Source organism: Sturnus vulgaris, chromosome 2 (genome assembly GCF_052056855.1).
Source record: "Sturnus vulgaris isolate bStuVul1 chromosome 2, bStuVul1.hap1, whole genome shotgun sequence".
Taxonomy (NCBI): domain Eukaryota; kingdom Metazoa; phylum Chordata; class Aves; order Passeriformes; family Sturnidae; genus Sturnus; species Sturnus vulgaris.
In genome coordinates, this window is record NC_142244.1 from 113,042,573 (window position 1) to 113,066,236 (window position 23,664).

The 23,664-nt window shown below is 37.7% G+C and overlaps 1 protein-coding gene across 16 annotated transcripts in view; it reads left to right on the forward strand.

Annotated features, from left to right (window-relative positions):
• The window catches only part of KDM6A (lysine demethylase 6A), a 151,203-nt gene that overhangs the window by 81,919 nt on the left and 45,620 nt on the right, over window positions 1-23,664 (forward strand). For 8 of the 16 annotated variants that reach the window (XM_088160408.1, XM_088160412.1, XM_088160411.1 and 5 more), the window contains exons 7-10: window positions 9,973-10,027; window positions 12,766-12,800; window positions 16,384-16,477; window positions 21,230-21,356. In XM_088160408.1, the coding sequence (XP_088016534.1) occupies window positions 9,973-10,027; window positions 12,766-12,800; window positions 16,384-16,477; window positions 21,230-21,356 (311 nt within the window). Of the gene's footprint in view, window positions 1-8,272; window positions 8,369-9,972; window positions 10,028-12,765; window positions 12,801-15,168; window positions 15,235-16,383; window positions 16,478-21,229; window positions 21,357-23,664 lie in introns of those variants that run through there. The other 8 variants (XM_014876744.2, XM_088160407.1, XM_088160410.1 and 5 more) reach the window with 2 other exon arrangements.

Genomic DNA, 23,664 nt, shown 5'->3' on the forward strand with positions numbered 1-23,664 from the left:
TGTTTTCTTGGGTTGTCAGAATCACATTGTCCAATATTTGAAAGAGTAGAGTGTTACTCTTAATTTTTCCTTTCAGTTTTTGTGATAGAGGGAAGGAGATCTCTCCCCAGACTTCTCTTTTCATCCAGAGCCCAAGGTTTCACCTACAGACATTGGTGGAATTGGAAATTGCAGAGGAGTAGAAAAGATTCCATGCAATGAATGGTGAAAAAGAGCAAGGAGAGGAAGACATAGATCACTATTGACAAAGGGATTATGTGTGAACTTGGGTGATCCTGTTTCCTTACACTTTGGCACAGATTTGGAATATATGATAAATATTGAGTAAAAGAAGTGCTGAAGTACATTTTGGTTTTATTTTTAAAGAAGCTGGGAGAAAAGATTAAATTTACAAGCAAGTGGTCGTCTTGTAATCAAGTAGTAGAAGAAAATCAGTGATCTCAAAAGGCCTTTTCCAACCTAGTTGATTATACAATTTTAATTTTTGATATAAATTGATGAAGAAATAGATAATCTTTTTCTACTGTGCCATAAAATTTGCAATTCTGTCAGTGAGTCAGCTATTTAAATATTATGGATAACCCAATCTAAATAATTTCTTGTGTTTGATGTTCACAAGTTTGCAGAGCAAATCAGTTCATTTACTATGTGGATTTTGAGTATACCAAACTTCAAGGTTTCGAAACACCAGCTACAAATGAGAAAACCACAGAAGTAGTATTTTGAAAACAGAAAGAAATTAATCTTTTTTAATGCAAAATTATCATGATTCCATTGCTTTTATGTGGCATGTGGTTAAGTCACTTAAGAAAACAAATGGCCACAACAAAAGCAGGTTACCCTGGGGCAGAGGGATGGTCTTCAAAGGATGGTGAAATGAACATGATGGGTGTGTGCATTAAAGATGGTTTCATGTTTTTCTTAGAGCAATATGACTGCAGCTTGTTCCTAAGTTTGTCTCATTTTCCACCTTGCAATCCCAGTTGCCTCGTTCAGCACTCTCAGTCACATTGAATCGAGTGATTTTTCATTTCTTGCTTTTCTCCATTTGCAGACTGAGGTGGTTCAGAAGTTTGAGCCAGCTCATGTTGGGATTGCTGGGTTGGTCCATCCAGTGCAAGGTTGATGGAATGGGAAGGAGGGGACAGAGCTGTCTTACCCCTACTGGCTCAAAATGTAATGAGAAACTGCTCTGGAATTACCAACTGAGACACCTAAAGCAGAGTTTCTGGTTTGCTTCCTTTGCTATGAAGGTGGCAATTCCTAGTAAAGAATAACAGTGAGGAACAAAAGAAAAGACCCAGCAGAGCTCGGTCTCGAACACTTTGAGCTGTTTCCAGTTCAGCTCAGCTGTGGGTTTGAGGTACAGTCCAAGCACTTAGCTACTTTGAAAACTTAAGTGCTAGGGATTGAAACTTAGTAGTTGAAACACCACAATATGTCAGTTGAGGAAAAAACTAAGTAGAGCAGGGCTGTAGCTTCTTAAAAGCCAATCTGATTGATTTAAAAAAAACCACATCTTAAACCAGAATTCTGAATGATGAGAATATGTGAGGCAAGTCAGAAAGTGCTGCCTTAGTGAAGAGAACAAAGTGAAGTGCTGGTGCACTGGTTATGCTCAAGCATGGGCAGAGTAAAATGAGGAAGGGATGTAAGGAAAGAGTGTGAAGGGATGCTTTCACTCTGTCTCATTCTATGAGATACAGAATATCTCATCTTTGATCAAAAGAAAATTAAGAGACCTAAAGCAATGAAAAGACAGAGTTGTCTTGTGCCTTTTTTGGTTTGGTGGACCTTTTTAAGAGGATCCAGGATTTGAGAGAGTAATTCAGTGGGTTGGGATCCAGCCTGCCTGTGAGCACAGACCCTTTTCCTGGGGCCCTTGCCCAGTTTGAGCTCCTCATTCACACGAAGGCAGAAAGTGGAAGTAACTTTTCATCTGGTATTCGCTTGTGACTGCTCTGGATTTCACAGATTGTACCAACCTTGCATTAAAGTACTTTGAAATATCATAATGTTTTTGATGGTATTTAAACATTCATGTTAAGTCTGTAATTGCTAAGAATAAACTATTGCCAACAGATGAGTCATTGTCAGTAAGAGTCATTGTCAGTAAGAGTCTTCAGGCAAAGGGGGAAGATAGAAGTCTGAAGGTCATATATTCAATGTTTTTCACTATTTTAGAGCATTAACATAAATCATCTATATTTTATGTAAGCAATTTAAGCACAAAATTAATTTTTACTATTTTAAGATGTTGATGATCAAGATAATTGCTAGAGTGCTGTTTAACAAGCATAAAATCAACTCCCAGTGTTTTTTCAAAATCAATTACTGGTTTTGCCTGTTCTGCAGTTAAGACTTGCAAATTACTCTATGAATCCTTGACTTTCTCTGTTATCCCATTGCCATAAACTCTTGCAACACCAAGGCTGTTGAAAATTACTTGGCCTTCAGGCTTACATTAAGGAAAAAAAAAAGTGTCCCTTCTGGTTGAAAACAAAACAGTCGGAGTATAACCTGGCAGATGGGGCAGTGTTACCTTCAGAGGTGAGACACGAAAGCTGAATTTGCCCCATTCATCAGAAAAGTACAGTTAATTCCAAAATTAACTGGCAGTGACCTGGAGGATGGATTTATTCTTATATATTAATGACTCTAGCAACAACATGCTACTGAAGTTTACCTCACAGTCCAACTTTTTCGGTTTTCTATGTCCTGCTACCCCTTTCCTGTTCACCATTTCCTACAAAGGACACAAGGAATACTGTGTTCAGTGGTGGTAGGACATGAGAATAAAGCAAGATCTCTAGGAATATAATATATCTTTTTATTCATTGGGTAAATGTTGTTGGAAAAAATACACTTCTGAGTACGTGCTGCATTATTTCTGACATGTCGCTCACTGTCATGGTCATTTTCCTATTTATTGAATTTATTTTGTTTTAATTTGGTCTCCTTTTTTCATAGGTGCATGTAATCATCTTGTCTCTCATGTGTGTCTCAGTTCTACTCTTAAGTACTTTCAGTCTTAAACAATTATGAGAAAAAATGTGGGAATGAAAAATTTCAGAGAGACTTTTGGAGGACTTTCCTGTAGGACATATGGCTGCAGAGCCTTTTGAGATCTGGGAGCTGAGCATCAGCTGACAGCTACGGGAAACCAATCTCCCTTCTGGTGCTCATCCTGCTCCGTGCTGTTGCAGTCTTGTGCTTTTAGTAGGGATTTAGAGCCATGATTCTGAAAGCCCTTTGAATGCAGAATTCATACTTAAGGGAAAAAAAGAAATCTTTGGTTTTTATATTTATTAGATTGATAACATTGAGGGAACATTTGGGGGCCAGGGGGCAGATTTTTTGAGGTTTTGGTTTTATCAGGGGAAGCTCTGTTTGCTTTTGTTTGGAGATTTGTGGTGGGGGAATTGTGTGGGTTTTGTTGGATTTTGTTTGGTTTGTGGGGTGGGTTTTTTTAATGGGTGGTCAATAGGAATGCTGAACATGGTTGGTTTATAGCAAACAAAGCAATGTTTTGCTTTGAGAATTTTATTTGGTTTTAATACAGGTGCAGCCTGTACCCAGTAACAAAACCTGCAGAAGAATGAGAACTCAATTTCTCATGTTTTCAATTATCTGCCTTTTAGTAGAAATACTGATTCTGTCTTTCACTTACAGAAATTTTTCCTTCTTTATACACAAAGCAGTTACTCCGGTAGTTTGCTTCAGGCTTATGCTTTCATCTTGCCTGTAAATCATCAATTTAAATATAATTTTAATTTTTTAATTATTCTTCTAAAGATTCTCATTTGTTAGTAATGTTAAGACATGCTGCTTATATTAGGATAAGAAATAGGCTGCAAAAGAATTAAAAATGTGCATGAATTGTATGAATATGCATGAAATATAAAGAAATTAAATACTGATGTACCAATGAACAGCTTGAAGTACTTATTTATAGTCAGTCAGACACTTTTCTACCACTTATTCAAATATTTCTCCTGTATATATATATACTTATGAAAGATATTTTTAACTAGTGCAGCTATTCTATGCCAGCACGTAACAGTTATAGACATATCATTCATGTTTTATGTTCTTTCTCTGAGTAATAGGTAAACAAGTATTTAGGAGAGTGAAAATTTGTGACTTTGAATCTTCATGTGCTGTTTTACCACCTAGTTATCTTTCCCATGTGGGCTTAGTTTAGTAATTTTTAAGTTTAAACATTGTACATTGAAACTGTATGTATTTTAATTACTAAAAATAACTAGTCAAAATACATGCAACTATGAGAAGTTTTAGTTTCTTATGTCTAGTTTTATGTCTTTAATTCTATGAGGATCAGCTGCTTTTTTAGGTAAAAAACAAGGTGGAAGGCTTTGGCTCTTGCAAGTTTGGATATCCAAGATGTCAAGTGCTTCACACAAAAAAAGCATTTTGTGGAAAGCAAAATGAAATTAATCAAAATATAATTTCAATAAAAGTGTAAGTGGATGGAAAACAGCATTTGGGATTGAAATGTCTCTCTTAGTCTTTGTAGTTTGCATATATCAATGGTGGAAAGACACGTACAAGAAGTAAATCCATGGAAGTTTTTCAGTGCAGCATGGCACTGTAATGAAACTGCAGGAGAGTTATTAATGTGACTGGTTTTGACAGTGGATAATGATACCACAATGTCTGGCCCTACAGAGTGTTCTCTTTTATTCTCTCTTACCTACTTTCACTTGGGTTTTTGACTAATTCCTGTAAAAGAGAATTACAGGTGTATTTTAGAAATGTCATGATTACAAAGAGGAGTAAGAGCTAAAACTGAATTACCGTGCTGTGTGGCATCTTCGCTCATTTGGGAGGTGGGGAAGAACACACCATGGGACGAGAAACAGGCGATTCGGGAGCTGAGAATTCAGTGTAAGGATATTGGTGCTGGGTGGGGCAACCCTGCAAGTATGGACAGAGTGGGGAATGATGTGGTGGAGAGCAGTGCTGTGGGAAGGGGCCGGGGCATCCGAGTCAATGGCAAGTTGAACATGAGCCAGCAGTGCCCTGGCAGCCAGGAGGGACATCCTGTCCTGAGGGACATCAGGGACAGCATCACCAGCCGGGCAAGGGAGGGGATTGTCCTGCTCTGCTCTGGGCTGGGACAGCCTCACCTCCAGTGCTGGGGGCAGTTTGGGGCACCACACTGGAAAAAAGACGTGAAGCTATTGGAGAGTGGCCAAAGGCAACAAAGATGGTGAAGGGCCTTGAGGAGAAGCCATGTGGAGCTGGGGGCATTTGGTCTGTTCAGCCTGGAGGAGACTGAGGGGAGACCTCACTGCAGTCACAACTTCCTCAGCAGGGGAAGAGGGGCAGGCACTGATCTCTGCTCTGTGGTGACAGTGACAGGACCCGAGGGAATGCCCTGAAGCTCTGTCAGTGGAGGTTTAGGTTGGATATTAGGAAAAGATTCTTCCCCCAGAGGGTGTCTGGGCACTGAACAGGCTCCCCAGGGCAGGGGTCACAGCACCAGCCTGGCAGAGCTCAGGAAGCTTTTGGTCAGTGCTCTTGGGTACATGGTGTGACTGCTGGGGATGGTGCTGTGCCAGGCTAGGAGTTGGACTCAGTGATCCCTATGGGTCCTTTCCAGCTCAGGATTTTCAGTGATTCTGGTGCGCTTCATTCATGGACCTTCTCCTTAAGAGGCGTCTCCATCGGGACAGATGCAGTTTTATCAGGTGTACCGTGACTGCAAGGTTGGCATTCAGGGCACGCAGAAATGGTCGCAGTGTAGGCACAGGCTGTGGGCAGGGACTGAGCTGAGCTTTCTGTGCAGCCTGGGCAGCTGTGGGGGCTGGAGGCTGAGCCCTGGAACGAGCCCAGCTCCGGCTCCGGGCGGATCAGCCCCTTGGCCATGCTGGTGCTGCAGCAGTGACAGCACACTCCCCCTTTCCCTGTGCCGTTCTCTGGCTGCTGGCAGGCAGTCTTTTCAGGCTCTTAGCACAGGAATAGCTGATTTCTGATGTTGCAGAAATAATGCAGAAAAGGTGGAGGCAAACGTGAGTGTTGAGATAGCTTTCTGAAAATCATTATGTAAAGATACTGATCAGTAAATTCAGATGCAGCCTTTTTTTGGCTAGCAGAAATGCAGCTTTTATGATCTTCCTGTTTAAAAATAATTTTTCTCTTAGAGCTTGTCAGAACAAGAGATTTTTCGGAGTGCACTGCTGCTATTCAGTGTATATATGGCCTTTGTTCCTTGTGTCCTTCAGCAGTTTTGTTCTCCCCTGTCTCCATTGGCTTTTTTCAAATTTTGGACAAAAGTACCCGTGTGTTTACACTACACAGACCTTTTCTCTTGCAAGTTGAGTTTGTTGTGAGCTCAGAAGGCAGTGGAGAGCAGCAGGATGAGCTGCTGTAGCAGCACACGGAGCGTGTCCTCTCCTGACCCTGTCCCCTGGTCCCAGAGATGCCTGGCAAATGGAGGCTTGGCACTGTGCCCCGGCTGGTTACACAAGGCTCGCCGTGTCCTACTTATCTGAACAAAAGCTGCTCTGAGCAACACGGGCATCACACCTAGGTCACACAGGCAGAAAAAGCCATCTCCTGACAGAATTTTACTGAGTCATGATGGAGCTTTCCTTCATGGTAAGTCGGTGAGGATTGTCAGGTTTCAGATGATGGCTTGCCTTGCTTGCTGAATAAATGCAGAGCCGAGAGCTATTAAACTTGCTGATGTCACCCTGGAGAGGAGGAGGGAGTAGAATCACTACTTGAGGTCTCAGGTTTGGATGTAAACAGAGACAGTACTGAAAATCTTTCACTGAACAGAAAAGGGTTCGTTTTGCTTTTGTCATTTATTGATTAAAGAAACAAGAAAACCTTGGGTACTTTCCTGTTACATTCTAAAGAATGGGTGTTAATTCTAAGAGAGAAAGCATGTTAAGTTACCTAAATCAGTGTCAGATTACTGTTACTTTACTACCAGAACTAGTGCTTTCATCAGTTCTCTTGATATGGAATCCACTGTACCTCTCATCCTTGGAAAGGTTATCTTCGGAATTGTTTCCACAATTAGAGGCAAGTCAAGGACCCCAGAGGAGATGGAATGGGCTGCAGATAACTCTGCAATTACAGATGACTGCAAATCAAGGTGATTTAGGGCTTGGCTGATCTTAAAGGTCTTTTTTAACCTGAACGATTCTGTGATTGTGCCTTGAGCCGAAGCCCTTGAGAAGAGCCTGTTAGTTTTTAACATTCAGAACACTGCCTTCTAGGTAAATCCTCTTACTGGGGATTTGAATTTCTATAGACTGCTGTCTGCCTTGAGGTATTGTGTGTCGTCTCTGAGCTGCAGCGGCCTCTCCTGCATAACAACTATTCCACACAGCAGTAGCCAGCTCAGTGCTGCAATATTTGAGAGGGGTGCAGATGTTTGCCAGCCGCTGCTGTTGGTTGCAGAAATGGAAGTTGGAAATTATTACTATTTCTTTAATTTTTTGGTGCTGGTAATTGTCATTAGTGGATCTGCATTTGGCTAATGAGGTTGATGTGTTAGAATTTGTGCATGGGGTTTTTTTTTTTTTGTCTGATTTCGAGTACTTAATGGGGAGCTATGTATTATTTATCCGGCAAGAGGTGTAGGTTTGCTTGTGTGTGTGCATTTCAGAGGTTCTTGGTTTGAAAGGTTCTGGGGTTTCTGTGTATTGCTTTTAATTGTCTAGTGTAAATGGTGTGTTTTTCTATAGTTACTGGCTTTGGTTTATCAATTTCTTTACCGTTTGTAGATTAATGAACAGTGCAAGTAGAAATTGAACACACTAAGAAAATTTTCATAATGTGGATTTTGGAATTTCAGAAGTTGGCTACTGTAGCAGTGAATATTTATTTTTTTAGGAGGCATTGCTGAAAATATTTCTTCCCTTTTTTACGGTATAGCACTTGATACTATTGGCATACTTACATATTAAAATGGGTAGATACTCTTACATGGTTGCCTGCTTTCTCTCAGTGAGTCTCACTGCAGTAACCCTTCAGAAGAGCTGCTACAGAACAGTTGTCAATCTTTTTTCTTTAGATCTTATTTTTTATAATAGCATTGCTAGGTGAGAGCAAATCTGTTCCATTCTGCTTTATCTTTCCATAGTAATTGTAAATGACGGTGCAAGATGACATATCTGTACAGGAAGAATTTTGTACCTTTTAGATTGGTAACACTCAGTTGTACAGGCCAGAGCCTTTTTTTTATTTTTTTTTTTTGGCAGGCAAAATGCAATTTAAGATAGAGCATTTTATTTTTATTTAGTTTTTTTTTTTAAAGTTGTCTGCTTAGTAGAATCACTATGGTAACAGACTAAAGGATGTCTCTGAGGCACTCAACCTGCATTGCAATGTAAGTGAGGGGAGACTGTTAAGTTCTCTGCCTGCTGAGCAGTAGGGAAAGGAGCAGACACAGCAGAGAAATAAGCTAATAATTAATATTTGTAGGCTATTATTTAATGCTTGCGCTAAGGTTAAAAGTTATTTTACAGTGTGAATCTGTTGGTTTTTGTATTCTCTTCTGGGGGGGATATTACTAAAATGTTCATTATAAATCATTAATTTGTGTTATTCATCTTGAGTTTGGTTCATTTTTTAAATGCTTTTATATGCTACAAATGGTGTTGATGAACTGGGTGAGGAGGAAGCTGCATTAGTGCATGTCAGGGCTTATGGAAGTGTCAGCATTCTTCTTATGTGTTGTTATGGATAATATATTAATTTTCAAATTTTTTTGCTCCTATTAAAATCAGGATTTTTGTAAACGTGATGCTCTGATAAAATCTTACACATCTTAGAGATGTGTTTTGTATGGACATTCTGTACTCAAGGAGTTATTATGGCCATGAGGAAAGTTAAGTAGCATCAAATAGCTCTGAGTACAATACTGAAACTGTATGGCACATATCCATTGATACAGACTTTGTTTCTTCCTAGCTACAGCAGTAAGCTTCCAGTGCCACCTAGTTTGGCATCTTGAATAGTTTGATCTAAATTATCATTTTTATGCTAAGAAAATAAAGTATACTAAAGCATCAGTCATGTTTTGTGTATTAGAAATCACCTGACTCTGAATTTTGTAAATAATGGTATTTATTAACAGTAGTATTTCATAGGTTAACTCCTAGGCTCCTGTATTCCTAGGCCTTATTCTCTCTTAAACAAATACATCAATGGAAATTTCACACCTTGTGAGGATTTTGTCCAAAGTTTATGGAAAAGCTCAGGCACTGGAGTTTCTGTGCCTGTTCCATTCATTTTTATATACTTGTGTCTCAAACCTAAGCAGTGATCAGTGAATTAACGTGACACTTGAAGACAGAGTTCATGGCTCTGCTTTGTGACCTTCTTTATAGATGAGTGAAAAACTTAACCTCAGAGCCTAGAATGTTTTGAAAGGTAGTTTTTGTATTCCTTAAAGAACAGTGATTAAAATTAAACAAGCTTTGTGAGAACTTACGAACTCCTTATGAATTCATGTTTTAATGTAGAGGTATTCATAGTAAATGCTTTTTGACAAGACTTCAATTTTTAAAAAACTTAAAATCCCTCAGTTTGAAGGGAGAGTGTTCTGTTTTTTAGATAGATTGAATGCTTAAGCATTTTTTTCCATGAGGTTGAGCTGGTGTGTCTGCAGTCCCAGTTGTGTATATAAACACTTGATCTTCCAATTTTGACCATTCATTTTGATGTCTTCATCCTTTCAGATGCAACCCCAGCTGTTTTGTGAGGATCTGTTCTGTTGTCATCTTACATTACTAGAAGCATTGCAATGTTTGCAGTAAAAAGAATTTACTTTCCTCTAGTAAGCAGTGGAACAGAAATTGAAATTTTTTTTAAGACACATGGTAAAATGTGGTATTGATTTTCAAGTACAAAATTGATTTACTCTTAGTAGTTTGCCCAAGTGATAGTATTACTTTATTTGAAAAGCAAATAATTCTTTTTTCTTTCCAGCATTTTCAGTTAGCTTTGATTGACTGCAATCCCTGCACTTTGTCTAACGCTGAAAGTAAGTAACCAATAAGTATTTATTTTGTTGTGGATTTCTTTTAAGTCTTATGCTTGCAACTGTATGAATTTTTAATTAACTAGGTCTTCAAAATCAGAAGAATTGGTGCTGAGAAAGGGAGACTACAAAACCCATCTCCCTCTCTCAGTGGAGACAGATGTTCCAGTGGAATTGTGGATTGTTTTAGTAAATGGAATAAGTAAAAATTGAGACTTGGCTTATTCATTACTCTGAAGGCTTGAGTTCTGGAGGAAATTTACTATTTGACTGCTTTTTATTTATTTATAAACCTAGTGCCTGTGCTGTGGCAGACATTTAATAGCAATTATTTAAAACTTTGCATCATCTTGATAATCTATAAATTTTCAGTGATTATTTTCATGCCGTTTAAATTTATAGATCCAAAATTCAGCATCAATCTTACTGCAGAAATAAGGATAAAAACCCATATTTGATTTTTTTTTTGTTTTTTTGATGTCAACTATATATTAGTCTATATTTGAACATGTTAATCTTTAGTGCAGTGGGATCTATCATAGGCAGAATGTACTGTAGGCTGTAACAGAGTGTCCTGCAGGTATTTAGCTGTAGTTAAAGGAGTTGTATGCAAGAATAAATGTGTGTTTCTTTGTGTTCTGGGTTCTGTAAGAATTAAAAGGCTGAGAGTTGTGAAGGAAATGATTCCTTCAGTTTTTCAGGTATCTTCATGTTGAGCTTAAGTTACCTCTCAAGTCTCACTTCAGAGGCATTGGATAAAATATTTAAAAGTGTTTCTTTAAAAACTGGATGGAATTGTGAATATTGTATCAGCAAGGTAGTGAAAGGGAGTTTGTTCACATGGCTGAAACCACTGGCTCTATCAAGGAGCCAGCTGTGCTTCAAGGCTGTCTTCAAAGCTTTGTCACTTATCAGGAGCAGGCAAAGATAATTTTGTAAAAAATTGCAGAATTCTCCCTGAGTCAATGGGCTTTTAATGCTTTTCAACCAGACATGTGATTCTTTATTTTATTTGGTGTTTGTTCATATTCTTTCTCACTAACTTTATCGGTTTTCACTAAATCTCTGAATTTCTGTAAGGTTTTCGTGACCCTTCCCCTCTAGTCTCCTCTGCCCCCAGATTTGTGTAGAGGGCTGGCCCCATGTAAAGGCTTCAGTGCCTGATAAACCCAAAGGACCAGAGCAAAGAGGACTGAGAGGTGCTTGGTCAGGTCCCACTGTGCTGTTCTGAAGGAGAACTGAGCCCCCTGCCCCAGGGTGTTGGGTACCCTCACTAAAAGCTCCATTTAATCCTCCCCCTTGCATTTCTAAGAGCTGGGTGAGTAGCAGCATTACACTGAGTGTGTTCCCAGCAGAAATGTTAGAGTACTAAGCAGCTCTTCTTCCTATTTAGGCAGTCTCTAATCTGACACCTTTAATTTTCCTTTCCCCTCCAAGGCATCACTTCATTTTGGAGCTTCACACTGAAAGGGTTTTGTTAGGAGGGGAAAAAATACAGAGAGATTTTTTAGATAATGAACTCCTGAAACAAAAGCAGAGCTTTTCTTTCATCAGTACAAAGTGAAGTTTGATGATGCAGTGAACATAATGGGTGTGTTATGTCCTCTTTAGCAAGGAACACAAAAAGTTTATTAAAATTTTAGATGATGCATTTCATTCTGACCTGGTTTCCAAAGTGCACTCAGCTTCCTTCTTTATAGTGAAGGACAAAGCAATGCACAAAGGGAGATTTCTTTCCCTCTCTTATGACCCAGCATGAAACTCTGAACTCCATATTACCTGTATGTATGGTAATTTGGTGTCTCACTATTCTGTAGCTTCAAGGGAGAGAAATCTGTGTAATTGAAATAAATTGAGCTTGGCTCAAACCACAGGTATTTTCTTACTTGTAATCCTCATGAACATAGAGCAAAAGTCTGTCTCGAAGGAAGTTTTCTTTCCTCATCAAAGCAGAATGAGGATTTCATTTATCTCAGTTAGCTTTAGCTATCTGCCAGTCCATGGATAGTCCAGGTTAGCAGTTCTCAAGTCTTTTCTGTGATGATTTGAGCAGCATAAGGGTGATTTTCTCTCTGCACTTACTCTTCAACAATTCCCATTTTTCTTTCTTCAGCCAGCAATCTTCTTGCCTGCACAGGCTGCTGGTAGTATTATGGCATTCTGGACAATTTGTATTAGGAATTGAAAATGCTTAACAGTAACAATCAGAGTGTCACCTGTAATTAACACTTCTGATTTCAGTTTAAAAAGGCAAAGACAATTCCTAAAAAAAGAAGAAAAAAAAACTATATTTAAGATCCCATATAAAACTGGCAGTGTGTAACATAATGTTCTGGAACCCTAGCTAGTCTATTTCTTGGCAGCTGAATGAAAATATTTATTTCTAGCTTGGTTATGTACAGAAAATACTATCTGTGTTCTCTTACGTCAGCTTCAAGAGATTTTATTGCTAAGTTTACTGAAAGGTTAATTCTGTTTCAGAATACAAATAAAATCCATGGGCTGCTTTTATCAATGTCTGTTTGCAGTTTTTGTGCTTTGTTAGGATATTCATTTTCTGTCAGGTCTAGTATATTATGTGTAAAATATCGATGTGAAAAATACTCTTTTGGTATCTTCAAAATGTAATTTGTCTTGGGTTTGCACTGATAAATTTGAAACATTGTTTATCCCTCCCTTCAAAATATTGTAATTACTGTTGTTTATTAAAACTAATAATTTTGATTTTCCCACTCTTACAGTTCAGTTTCACATTGCCCACTTATATGAAATCCAGGTAAGCTTTAAGCTCATTTTCATAAAGTGTGGTTGAGTTTCAAACTGTGTGATGTAATCAGTCTGTGGAATTCAGATTATAGGTGCTCTAGAAAAGTTAAACTAAAGTCTTGACTCACTCAAGAAACTTGATTTGCTTTCTGAATTAAAAATATTTTGTGTGTGAAGTGTCATGCTAAAAATTGGAATAGCTATCTAAATAAACATATATTTACTGATCTCCCAATTTGAGTGCAAAAAAAAAAAATCCAAAAATACAACTTTCAGGAAAATTATTTTTTGAGATTTTATATATATTTAAAAGGTTATATGTAGATTTAAAAATACCAAGTTTCTCAGTTTATATATTTATATTTATATTTATGTATATTCATATTGTTTCCGATATACACAGAATCAATTCCAACCAGTTGCCCATGTGCCTTTAAAGTATATGTGGTATATTTGACATGAAATTTTCAAATTTAAGTGCAATTTTAAAAGTTTTTAGACTTTCAAATTAAATTGATGCATGTGGCAGTAGGGATCTACAGTCAACAGCAAATAAAGCTGTGTTACTAATTCTGTGTCAAATCCTACCACAGAGCTTTTCAGGTGAATCTTTTGGGAAATTACAGAACATTTTCTGAGCTTCCAGAATATAAATAAATTGAAACCAAGTGGCTACTGAGATAGCTATGGTATATTTGAGATTTGACTGACTGGTTACATAACGTGGATGTTGTACCCTTTTACCACATTTTGTAGGTATCATATGACTGAGGAAGGGATGTGACATGAAAACAAAACCTGTTATAAATGAAATGGATGACAGACATAAATTATATTTTCAATCAGTTAGAAAGTAAGTGCTGTCTTTTGATGGCACACTGAAAAATGGCCTTAAGTATTTCTATATAAATAGAAGATATAAATCTGATAAACAGAATATTTTTCTTTTGAATGCTTTTGGTGCAAAGTCATATGACAGGGCAGAAATCTCCCATCCCAGTGCACCATGAAGCAGCTTCTTGGATTGTTGTGGTTCTTACTTGGCTACCATCCAGATTCCATTCAACACATCAGTTCTGCTTTACTCCAGCAGATCAGAAAGAAGTTTAAACACCCCAGGTCACCATGCCAGGTGTCCTGTGTAAGTCCATGACCAGTTACAGCTGTGCTTACAGCTGTGCTTCCTGGCTGACAATTCCAGGCAGCAGGAACTTAATTTTTATACAAGTCAGAGCAAAAATGTTTTGGTGCATTCTGCTCTTAGGTTTGGTTTGTCTCACAAGTCTGGTTGGGAGGGGTGTCGTGTTTTCTGGAATTTGGCAAACTGGCAGCCAAAGGAGTCCTGGCTTCATTCTGGGCAGTACCTCTGACACAACTGTGGAGAGGTTTTGGAGACAGGCTGGTTGCTCAGTTTCTTTTACAGGACACGTCTGAAAGAGTCTTTTGAACCCCTCCATATACTTGAAAATCATCTATTCTCATAATATTAATGAAAAAGTTAATTCATTCCTTAATTAAGTACCATGGTAGTGCACTTTAAATGATGGATTGGCAGGCTCTGGACAAGAGACAAGCATGGTGCTGATGAGAATTAGCACTGGTTTTTTATTGTGTTTAATGCTGGTTTCTAATATTTCACCTCTGGAAGTGAGATGGCTTGTAGAGTGTCTAAAGAAAGATGCTGGATTGGGTTCTCCTCCTCTTTTCCATTTCTGAGACTATTCATGATGCAGCCTAACATCAAGGACTTTGGAATTAGCACAGAGATACAAAGTTCTTCCCTGTGGGGGTGGTAAGGCCATGGACAGGTTGCCTGGAGAAGCTGTGGATGCTCTGTTCCTGGATTTGTCCATGGCCAGGTCAGACAGAGCTCTGAGCCACCTCCTCTAGTGAAAGAATATCCCTGCCCATGGCAGGGGGTTGGAATTAGATGATCTTTAAGGTACTTTCCAACCCAATCCATTCTGATTCGATAAAATAAAACCAAATGTAAACTTCGTGACAAGTTTTGTTAGTATTTTAAGGCATATAGGTAATCAGATTTCTAAAGGGTAAATGCTACAACAAATAACAAAAGTAAAAAATATTCTAGGTCTGGAAAACATGCTCTGTTTTAAAAGGCCTTTCTGAAGCCCCCTGAGCCTGTAAACATATTTTTCAAAGTGTGAATATTAGGCACTAATATTTACCTAATTTGACATCTGGATTGCTGCCTCTGCTGTCATGCTCTACAGTGAACTTCCATTCATTTGCTTAACATTCATAGTCATAAACTACAAATTTTGTTCCCAATGCTAAATTTAAAATATTTTCCTGATTGTTTTTCTTTTGCTGGACATGGATATTTTATTTATTTATATTATTTGTTTTCTTACCAGTTATCTGCATTTCATGAACACCAATTAAAAATCTTTTCTACCAACTTCCCCTTGTTCCATTTGAAAGTATGTAATTGCTGCTTTAATTTTTCTTCCTGACTAGAATAAGGCTTTTAAATCACCAGGGTTGTCTTTTGTCATTTTGAGATTTCAAGAACTTTATAACATTTTAAAATTCTAGTACGTATTTAATTGTTTAGAATTTTCTTCCCATTTGTCCTTCAAAACACCAATACTGATTACTGTGTACTCCTTGCTTAAAACAAACGTAATTAAGCCACAGTCATTTGCATTTAGGTGGCCCCATTTATTTTAATGCACTCTTCATCTGTTTGCCAGAATGCAGTCTAATGTTGAATTATCTAAAAGCATATTTGTGGAAAAGGAGGCACAGAACAGTTGAACATTTAAAATACACTCACTTTTAAGCAACTGTTGTTAGGGAATGTGAAGATAAATGCTGACGTTATTAGCAAATAATTCATCAAATAATTATTGAGAAGTCTTAACCTTTAATATACACAAAACAGCTCATACAGTTCATAGAAGTCAATAAAGACTCTAGTCCTAATCTGGAAGTGTGTTTTCTGTACCAACACCTATTTGTATAGGGAATTGAAAACTGAGTGTTTCCAGACTGTAGGCACACCTAAACTATACAGCATATAATAAGATGTTGTACCTTCATTACCTAGGCATAAACCTTTTAATTCTGTGTGTAATGAGACTCTTACCAGGGCAGCAAATACCTTGAGAGAGGCAGTTCAAATATACCAAAGGAAGGAAAGAGGCAAAATTATGCCAGCCACCAATTACTGATGATCTTTGCTTTTGTCAGAAATTTCCTGGGAGGAATTTGTGTGGGGTTTTCTCAGATGAGACTCACATGCAAGTATTCCCTTAAAATCAGAATATTCACTGTAGTGTAAGAAGCATAATGCATGTATGAGGAATTGACAAAATTTAATAATTTGCAAATTTCCCTCAATTATTTTAAGTAGCCAGTTTCTATTAAATACTATATTTATGGAAGTTATTCTCTTACCCTATATATACGTCATTCATTAAAGCTTTCATATGCACTGTATGCAAAAAAAAAAAAAAACTAGAATTTTTTGTCAATGTGTTTGTGTGCTGTCAGTGCTGTGAAATCGTTGCTATTGGTGATCTGTTGTAAGCTCTATGATTAATCCATTTACTTTTTTCCTTTTGCAGAGAAAGTATCACTCTGCAAAGGAAGCTTATGAACAGCTTTTGCAGATCGAAAACCTTCCTGCACAAGTAAAAGCAACTGTCTTACAGCAGTTAGGTATGTAAAATTAACTTTTATTTTCCTGTGTTTTGTTTTTGCCATCTTTGCCTTCAGCAGTGTTTTTTAAGGCTCCATTTCCAAAGTGAGTCTTAGACACACTGCACATGGAATGTGAGATTTTCACCCAAACAGGACATGTAGCAGTAGATAATCAAGTAAATAAGAGAGGAGGAAAATATTAAACTTACAAAATTAAAAAGCTCTTGTGTGTTAGATTTTGGGCAGTGAGAGGGTGGTCTTTCAGAGAAAGAGGGCAGCAGTTGGAATTCTGTATTCTCTGTTCTGCCTCTGTTAACGTCCCTTGAAAAAAGCCAGGCAAAGTGCAGTAAACCCAAATGCTCTGAAGCAAACTAGGAGAACATGGCAACTGAAAAATTTACCTTTTTTTCTCTCTACTCTGTAATGAAAACCAGCTTCTGTAACTAAAAGGTTTATCATCAGGTTCCATTAAAAAAACACATAAAAAGTGAAAAGGAATTTTTTTTTTAATTGTCGTTTTCCGTATTTATAGAAAGCTGATAAATAATTTTTAGATAATTTCTAAAAAGTGGGTAGAATAAAATGCTTTTGTCCTCTTACCATATAAAAGTATTTCCAGAATATTTTGGTAAAATTATTCAACGTAATACAGGACTTCTTCATTCACCTTCTCCATGTTCTTCATCTAATTTATTATTCTAAATATTAATTTAGCCTGCTTATGCCCATTTTTATTTTTTTTCCCTGTTTACATAGTGGTCATTTAACTCAGATTTGTAACTGGCATTAAATTATGGCCACAGTGCTTTCTTTTTCTGTGATGCAGGTTGTGTATGGATTTGGAGTGGGATAATTAGTGCTCTGTGACAAAATGTCAAAATCAGTGGGCTAATTTTGAGTCATCTCTGAAATCACAAGTGAAACTGCTGGAGAAGTTTGCTGCAGGACTCTGGGTGTTGCTCTTTTTGCTGTCACAGGACAGTGTTGCTTACATCTCAGTAAGCCCTTTGATTTTTTTTTTTTTTTTTTTTTAAGCTTGGTATTATGTCACCTAGTATAAATTGTCAGCACTTTCATCCAGAAAGGCTGTGCATCTGATCAGTGGAAGACAGGCTTCTCAAAAGAGCTGACCAGCTCTTTTTCATCTCTGTCTGATGTATGTTGCCACAATAGAAGCAAAGGCACATGGTTGTATTCATAAAATCCTGCCACAGGTCTCTGTGCTAGCAGTAAGAGCAGTGACTTTGAGAATTGTCTGCTGTCTGAAAACTGGATTAACTCTCTTTATTCAATCAGCATAGGTCACCCAGTTTTGTTGTGTGGGTAGCTTCTATATGGAGAAAGGGATAGAGTGGTCTTAACTGGAACATTGAAGGAATAAAGCCTTTTCCTTTGCTCTTCTCTGGTAACAGTGCTATTTATCAGAGTCTGGTGTTTATCTCAGATTTAGTCTTTAGCAGCTGGTAATAAAAACACCTCCTCAGGAAGCTCAGTCCGGGTGGTTCATTGCTGCTTAGAAAAAATAATAGAAAATACCTGCCATCTGCCAGAATGCTAATGCAAAACCCAGTCAAAACATATTTGTATTTGTAAATTGAACTCTTTTTTTTTTTTTCACTTTGACAGAAAAAATCAGTTTGAAAATAGCTTTTGTTTATTTTTCCTTCTCTAGTTAGTGTTTCTTGAGCCAGATTGGAATTTAGGCAAGTTCAGATATCTTGTGAGAGAATTACCAAAATCTTTGCTCCTGTTGCTGGTTTCCAAAGCTGTGACTGTGGAGGAGAACCCTGTGATTCCCAGATAAACACATATCCAGTTGAGCTGATGAATGCAGACTAGTTCAGGTAGACATCACAATAAGATCTGTGGTGGATAATAGCAGTTTGTTCCTTCCTTCTCTTTGCTGTTCCATTTGCTTTCCAGACAATTCTTTTCATCACTTTGCCCAAAATGACATTAAATTAATGAGACTGAAAATCAAATTTGTCCCAATATTCTTTCTCCAGTTGTACTCAGCTGTTTTGTAATAGTGTAAAAACAACATAAACATCTGCTTAGAGCTCCCAAAGTGCTCTCCCAATGAGTTTTGGCTGAGGACGTTCCTAGATGGAGTCTCTGTAATTGGATGAGGCATCTTAGGTGCTGAAATGGGCAAGAAGTTCATGTCTTCAGAGACACTCATATTTACTAAAGAAAAAGTGATTGCCACAAATTCAGTGTGCGAATGATTGATAAGCATGAAAAGAAGACTCATGAGCTAGGCTAGCACTTCAGATGGATTTGTTCCAAATCTGTTCCAAATGAGATTGCAAAGATCTGCGAAAGATCATGGAACATTTGTGAAGTATGGACAAGGTCTGTGGTTTGGTGTATCATACTTAGAGTGTCCCAGCAGTGGAAAAGTAATCAGTTATGGTGGTTGAGAATTGGAGATAGGTCTTGCAAATAGGAAACTGCACAGCTTAGGGGTTTTCCTCACCTTCTTTATGTACATTCTTTGTTTTATGCTCAGGACCAGATCCAGTTTCCTCTGCCTGTGCTAGTCTAGTGGAAAACTTCTGTTTCCTCTCCCTTTCTTGCTTTCTGCCTTTCTCAACTCCCTGTGCAGGAAGATAAAATTGGGAAGCAACCCTTGTTTCAGCAGAGAAACCAGATAGGGATTGCTGGTTCTCATTTCTGTCTTCTAGAAATAGACTATTTTTTTTTTTATCAGTGAACCTCAGTAAAGATCTCACAAAGATACAACATGTTATCTTTCAATCCAGCAAGGTTCCAATGAAACAGAAAATAGGCACACAACATTTCTAAAGATAGAGGAAAATTTTAATGTCTCTTTTTTAGCCTTGGTCATAATCCCTGAACTACGATCTTTATCTTGGGGTTTGTCTGGAACAGCACCTGGTGCATATATCCTTAATGTACTGTTACTCAGGTGAATTCCAATAACCAACCTCAGAGAAACCTTTTTTTCTTAAAGCATGAGTATTTTCTGTATGCTGAAGAGCTTCAGAGGCTTGGGATTTGAGTCAAAATCATAGCTTGTTTATTAATTTAATGACACAAAGTTGTGTTACATGGTTTTTTATATTTTTTTCTTTTTTCCTCAATTGGTAGATTTTTTTACTTGATTGCTTTTCAGTCAAGATGAAGTACTTTTTTCAGCACTGTAACAACTTCACTCCTTACCTGACATTTCTTGAGTCCATGAAATACTCAAACTTCTGCTTGTGACCACAGTTTTCAAGTGATGCTTCTCAGACCACCTCAGGCAAATGTTGTTCAGTACTTGCGATTTTGTTTTTGACTGCCTTTGTAAAAGTTTGGAAGCTTGCATTCCTTTTGCAGAAGTGTGGTGTCTGTTAGCAAGTCTGAGCCCATGGAATAAAAAAATGAGCTATGTAGAACAGGTAGAATAAAAATCATCAAGTAAGGTGTAATTACAGAGAGTGAGGTGAGCCTGCAAACACTCATCAGTTAAGTTCTCAGTCTTGCCTGGCTGTGTAGTTAGACTTTATCAAAAAGCACAAATTTAGAGTGCTGAAAGTTTAGCTCTGAGAGCTTTTAAATGGACGGGCAGTTCAGGTGAGTGCTCAGCTCTGTCATTAACCAGAACTTTATACAAACCTTGGGTAGTTCATGAAATCAGTGTCTTAGTGTTCCACAAGGGGCTGTTTATGGGTGTGACAGGGACAGTCTTTTGTCACATTTTACATTTTACAAATGGTTTCTGAAAAGCAGTGGCTTATTAAGACAAATACATGGCTATTGAACAAACAGCAAGGCATTGCTGAGCACTGTGGTATGCAGTGATTTCAGCAAGCCAGCTGCTGGCCACAAAAGATTTCGTTGTTTGTACTCCTTGTATGAACAGCAGTGAGATGGTTTTGTGGCTGCTTGAAGGAATTCCTTCTGAGCATAGAGGCAGATGAGGAGCAGCTGGAGAATGTGATGAAGGTGCTTTGTTTGAAGTGGTATCCAAGCCTTGCATCAGTGCTAGAGGAGAGATGGGTTTTAATAGCATGTAAAATATCATTGGGAAGGATGGGTTGTGGGAGGCGTTTAAAGTGGGGATGCATAATTTGTCTAAGGTAATGAAAGAAGAAAAGGCATTTGAAAGAATATGACGTGTGGTTAGATTAATTTGTTATGTAGATGGGAGGTGATGGCATTTGTCAAGGTGAATGGAAAGTACAATGTATTAATGAGGAGGAAATAGCAATGTGTAAAAGACTCAAGTGGAGATGCAAAAAATTCTTAGTCCAAATATAGATATGGGACAAATACAAGGTTTTAAAAGAAAAAGAGTAAACAATGTAATATGTAGATGTACACATATTCGATAGATACATATGTTTGTATGTACAAAAAACATAATTGCTTTCTGTGACAGGGAGAAAGGTGGCATTTTTCACAATGTCAGGGAAGGTAGCCCTGTTCAGTGGAGGAAAGAGTTAACATTCTTTTTATATGCTTTCATAGTAGAAGATTGAGCAGTTCATAATTGTGCACCTAATCTCTTAGAAAATTATTTAAACCCAAAAAAGTGCTTTAAAACTACATGAAAGTAATTTTAACTTTAGAGTCTTTTTTGTCCTATAATTTTAGTATAGAACTTTAAAAGTTTTTAAAACTTTGTAGTGTATATATAAGTGGTTTTATTGCTTGATATTCTTATTTTTGAAGACACCAATGCTACAAAGTCCTGCTGTGCAGGAGTGTTAAATGGTCTTGGGGAATTTCACTTCTCCCATTTGTGGATTGTTTTTGTAGGCTGGATGCATCACACCGTGGATCAGCTTGGAGACAAGGCAACCAAGGAAAGCTATGCTATACAGTATCTCCAGAAATCTCTAGAAGCAGATCCAAATTCTGGTCAATCCTGGTATTTCCTTGGAAGGTGAGAAAATACTTTATAGACACTGTAACTATGTTGGTAAATATTTTGAGGATACTCATTATTGTGAGTATCTTACACTGTTTTTCTTCTTAATCCTGTCAGAGGGAAAATGAAGGGCAAAGTATGTATATATCTTCTGAAGTCTTTAAGTTTTCTGGGAAGTGTATGAAAAGACAAGGTGCTAACATATTTGGGATGAATAAACATTAGAAGTTGAAATGGAGTATGTTACCCAAGTGGCTCTGTTTTTTTGTAGTTATTATTCAGTCTACACATTTACAGTAATCTGAATATATCCAGCCTGGTTTTGCGTGTTTCTCTCCCTCTTTTTTGTAAATCCTCTGTAAATGTTGTTAGTTTTCTTCATACCTTTTTCATAATTTTTTCTCTCTCCATTTTCTCAGAATCTCCCTCCTAATCTCAGTTTTTGCACTGAAATACAAATATTTTCCTAGGCAGACATCCATTTTTAAAGGGCATACACAGCCATATATAGCTCACACAGATCCCTTCTAATGTCTCTTTAAGTGTTCAGTTAATTTTGTAGCCTTTGACAGTATTTTTTACTTGAAAAATAACATTCCCAGATGTAAATTACACAAATTTGATGAGTTTTTCTGGTTTCCTTTTTAAGAAAATTGAGTATTTCACTTAAGCCAGCAGTAACTACTGAAATACTCAGGTTTTGGAGAAACCTTTGAGTGCAATTCAGGTTCATATGTGAACACATCAGTTCTGTTGAGGAATACATTTAAAAAGAACGAGGCAAAAATAAAATTAATATCCTAACCTCAGTGTCTTCCAGCTGACATTCTTAGAGATTCTGGTCACATACAGCTGGAACCAGTTTTTGATTTTGTCATGCTAATACTTCTCCAGCTGTTCCTGTAAGACAGAGGTGTCCAGCCAGCACCAAGTGTGTGGGGCAGAGGGGCAGGGCAAGTGTGGAGGGAAAAGGGAAAATGAGACAGGGATCATCTTGTGCATCTTGTCTTCCACTGGGCTAAAATTGTGTTTTTTCTTCAGTAGCCCCATTCTCGGTGCCTTGAGCAGGTTGAGTTGTCAGGCAGGAGGACAGAGCTGAGTTGTCCACACGTGCAGCTGCTGTGCTCTGCTCTCAGGTGGTCAGGGTGAAGCCTGGGATCCTGCAAACAAGGGGGAGAATTCAGGAAATGGAGTGAAAAATGGAGTGGGAGCGTGTCTTTTGCTTTACAGGGAGGACTAGAGCAGAAATGTTTCTGTGCCCCATTTCTGCAGTCCATACTCTGGCAGGAGGAGAAGAACAAGGTTGTGGGGTTGTGCATTCACTCTTTTTTTCCCTTCTCATGTATTCCCTTGTGCTATTCCTTTCTCTGCTGTTGTCCAAACCAGATAACAATTATCTTTCAAAATACATCACCACCTCCCTTCTCTACCAGTGGAAAAACTCCATCTGCCAAAGTTTTGTGGGGCCCTAATGTTAGTGCTACCCTAAAGAGAAGCTTTATGTGTGTGATACACAGGCAGAGTAAAACATGTCTGCTGGACATTGGGTTAGATTGCCATTAAAACAATCTCCTGAAACACTGTATTCAGACTTAATAGATTATTTCAGGCAAAGTAATGCTATGTTTTATTGTATTCCTTTTCTAGTGTGCCTCAAAAATACTTGAAAGAGTGTAGCATGTTTTGCAAACCTTTGCCTGTACTGTTATGCTTGTTTTTTATTATTTGCTAGAATAAATTTTCTACTGTTATTTATATGTTTTGAAATTTGTCAGTTGTTTTTCCAGCAGGGAAAGTTGTTAGAAGCAATACAAGACACAGTTATTGTTGGTTAAACTAGTAAATACATATAGATGGATGTTTGATCTTGGCTTTATTTGGAGCTTTTAATTTTAGAACTGTAGATATTGTTCCCTGTGGTATAATTGTAGTTGTCTTTAATGCCAGAATACCTTTGAATTTGTACGTGAGGAATTAAAGTAAGAATATAAAAAACTACAGAATAACACAACCTTTTACAAAATTTGGTGCTCTGTATATGCAGTACAAGTAACTGGTTTGTTCTTTATTTAAATATGATTGAGATGCAAGAAATGCACATAAAAAGCCTCCCAGGCAGTCAGGGACCATCCTGGTTGAGTTGGTCAGTATCTCTCAATAATTCGGTTTTGGAGAACATTAAGTTTTATAGCCATTTGTTTGATGAAATAGGTAAACTTAATTGTAATGCTATCTGTAGATAAATACTGCTTTTATTGGCTGATAAGGTATCAACAAGTGAAAGAAATGCAAGTCTGTGAAATGTGGGATGACTGTTTTCCTT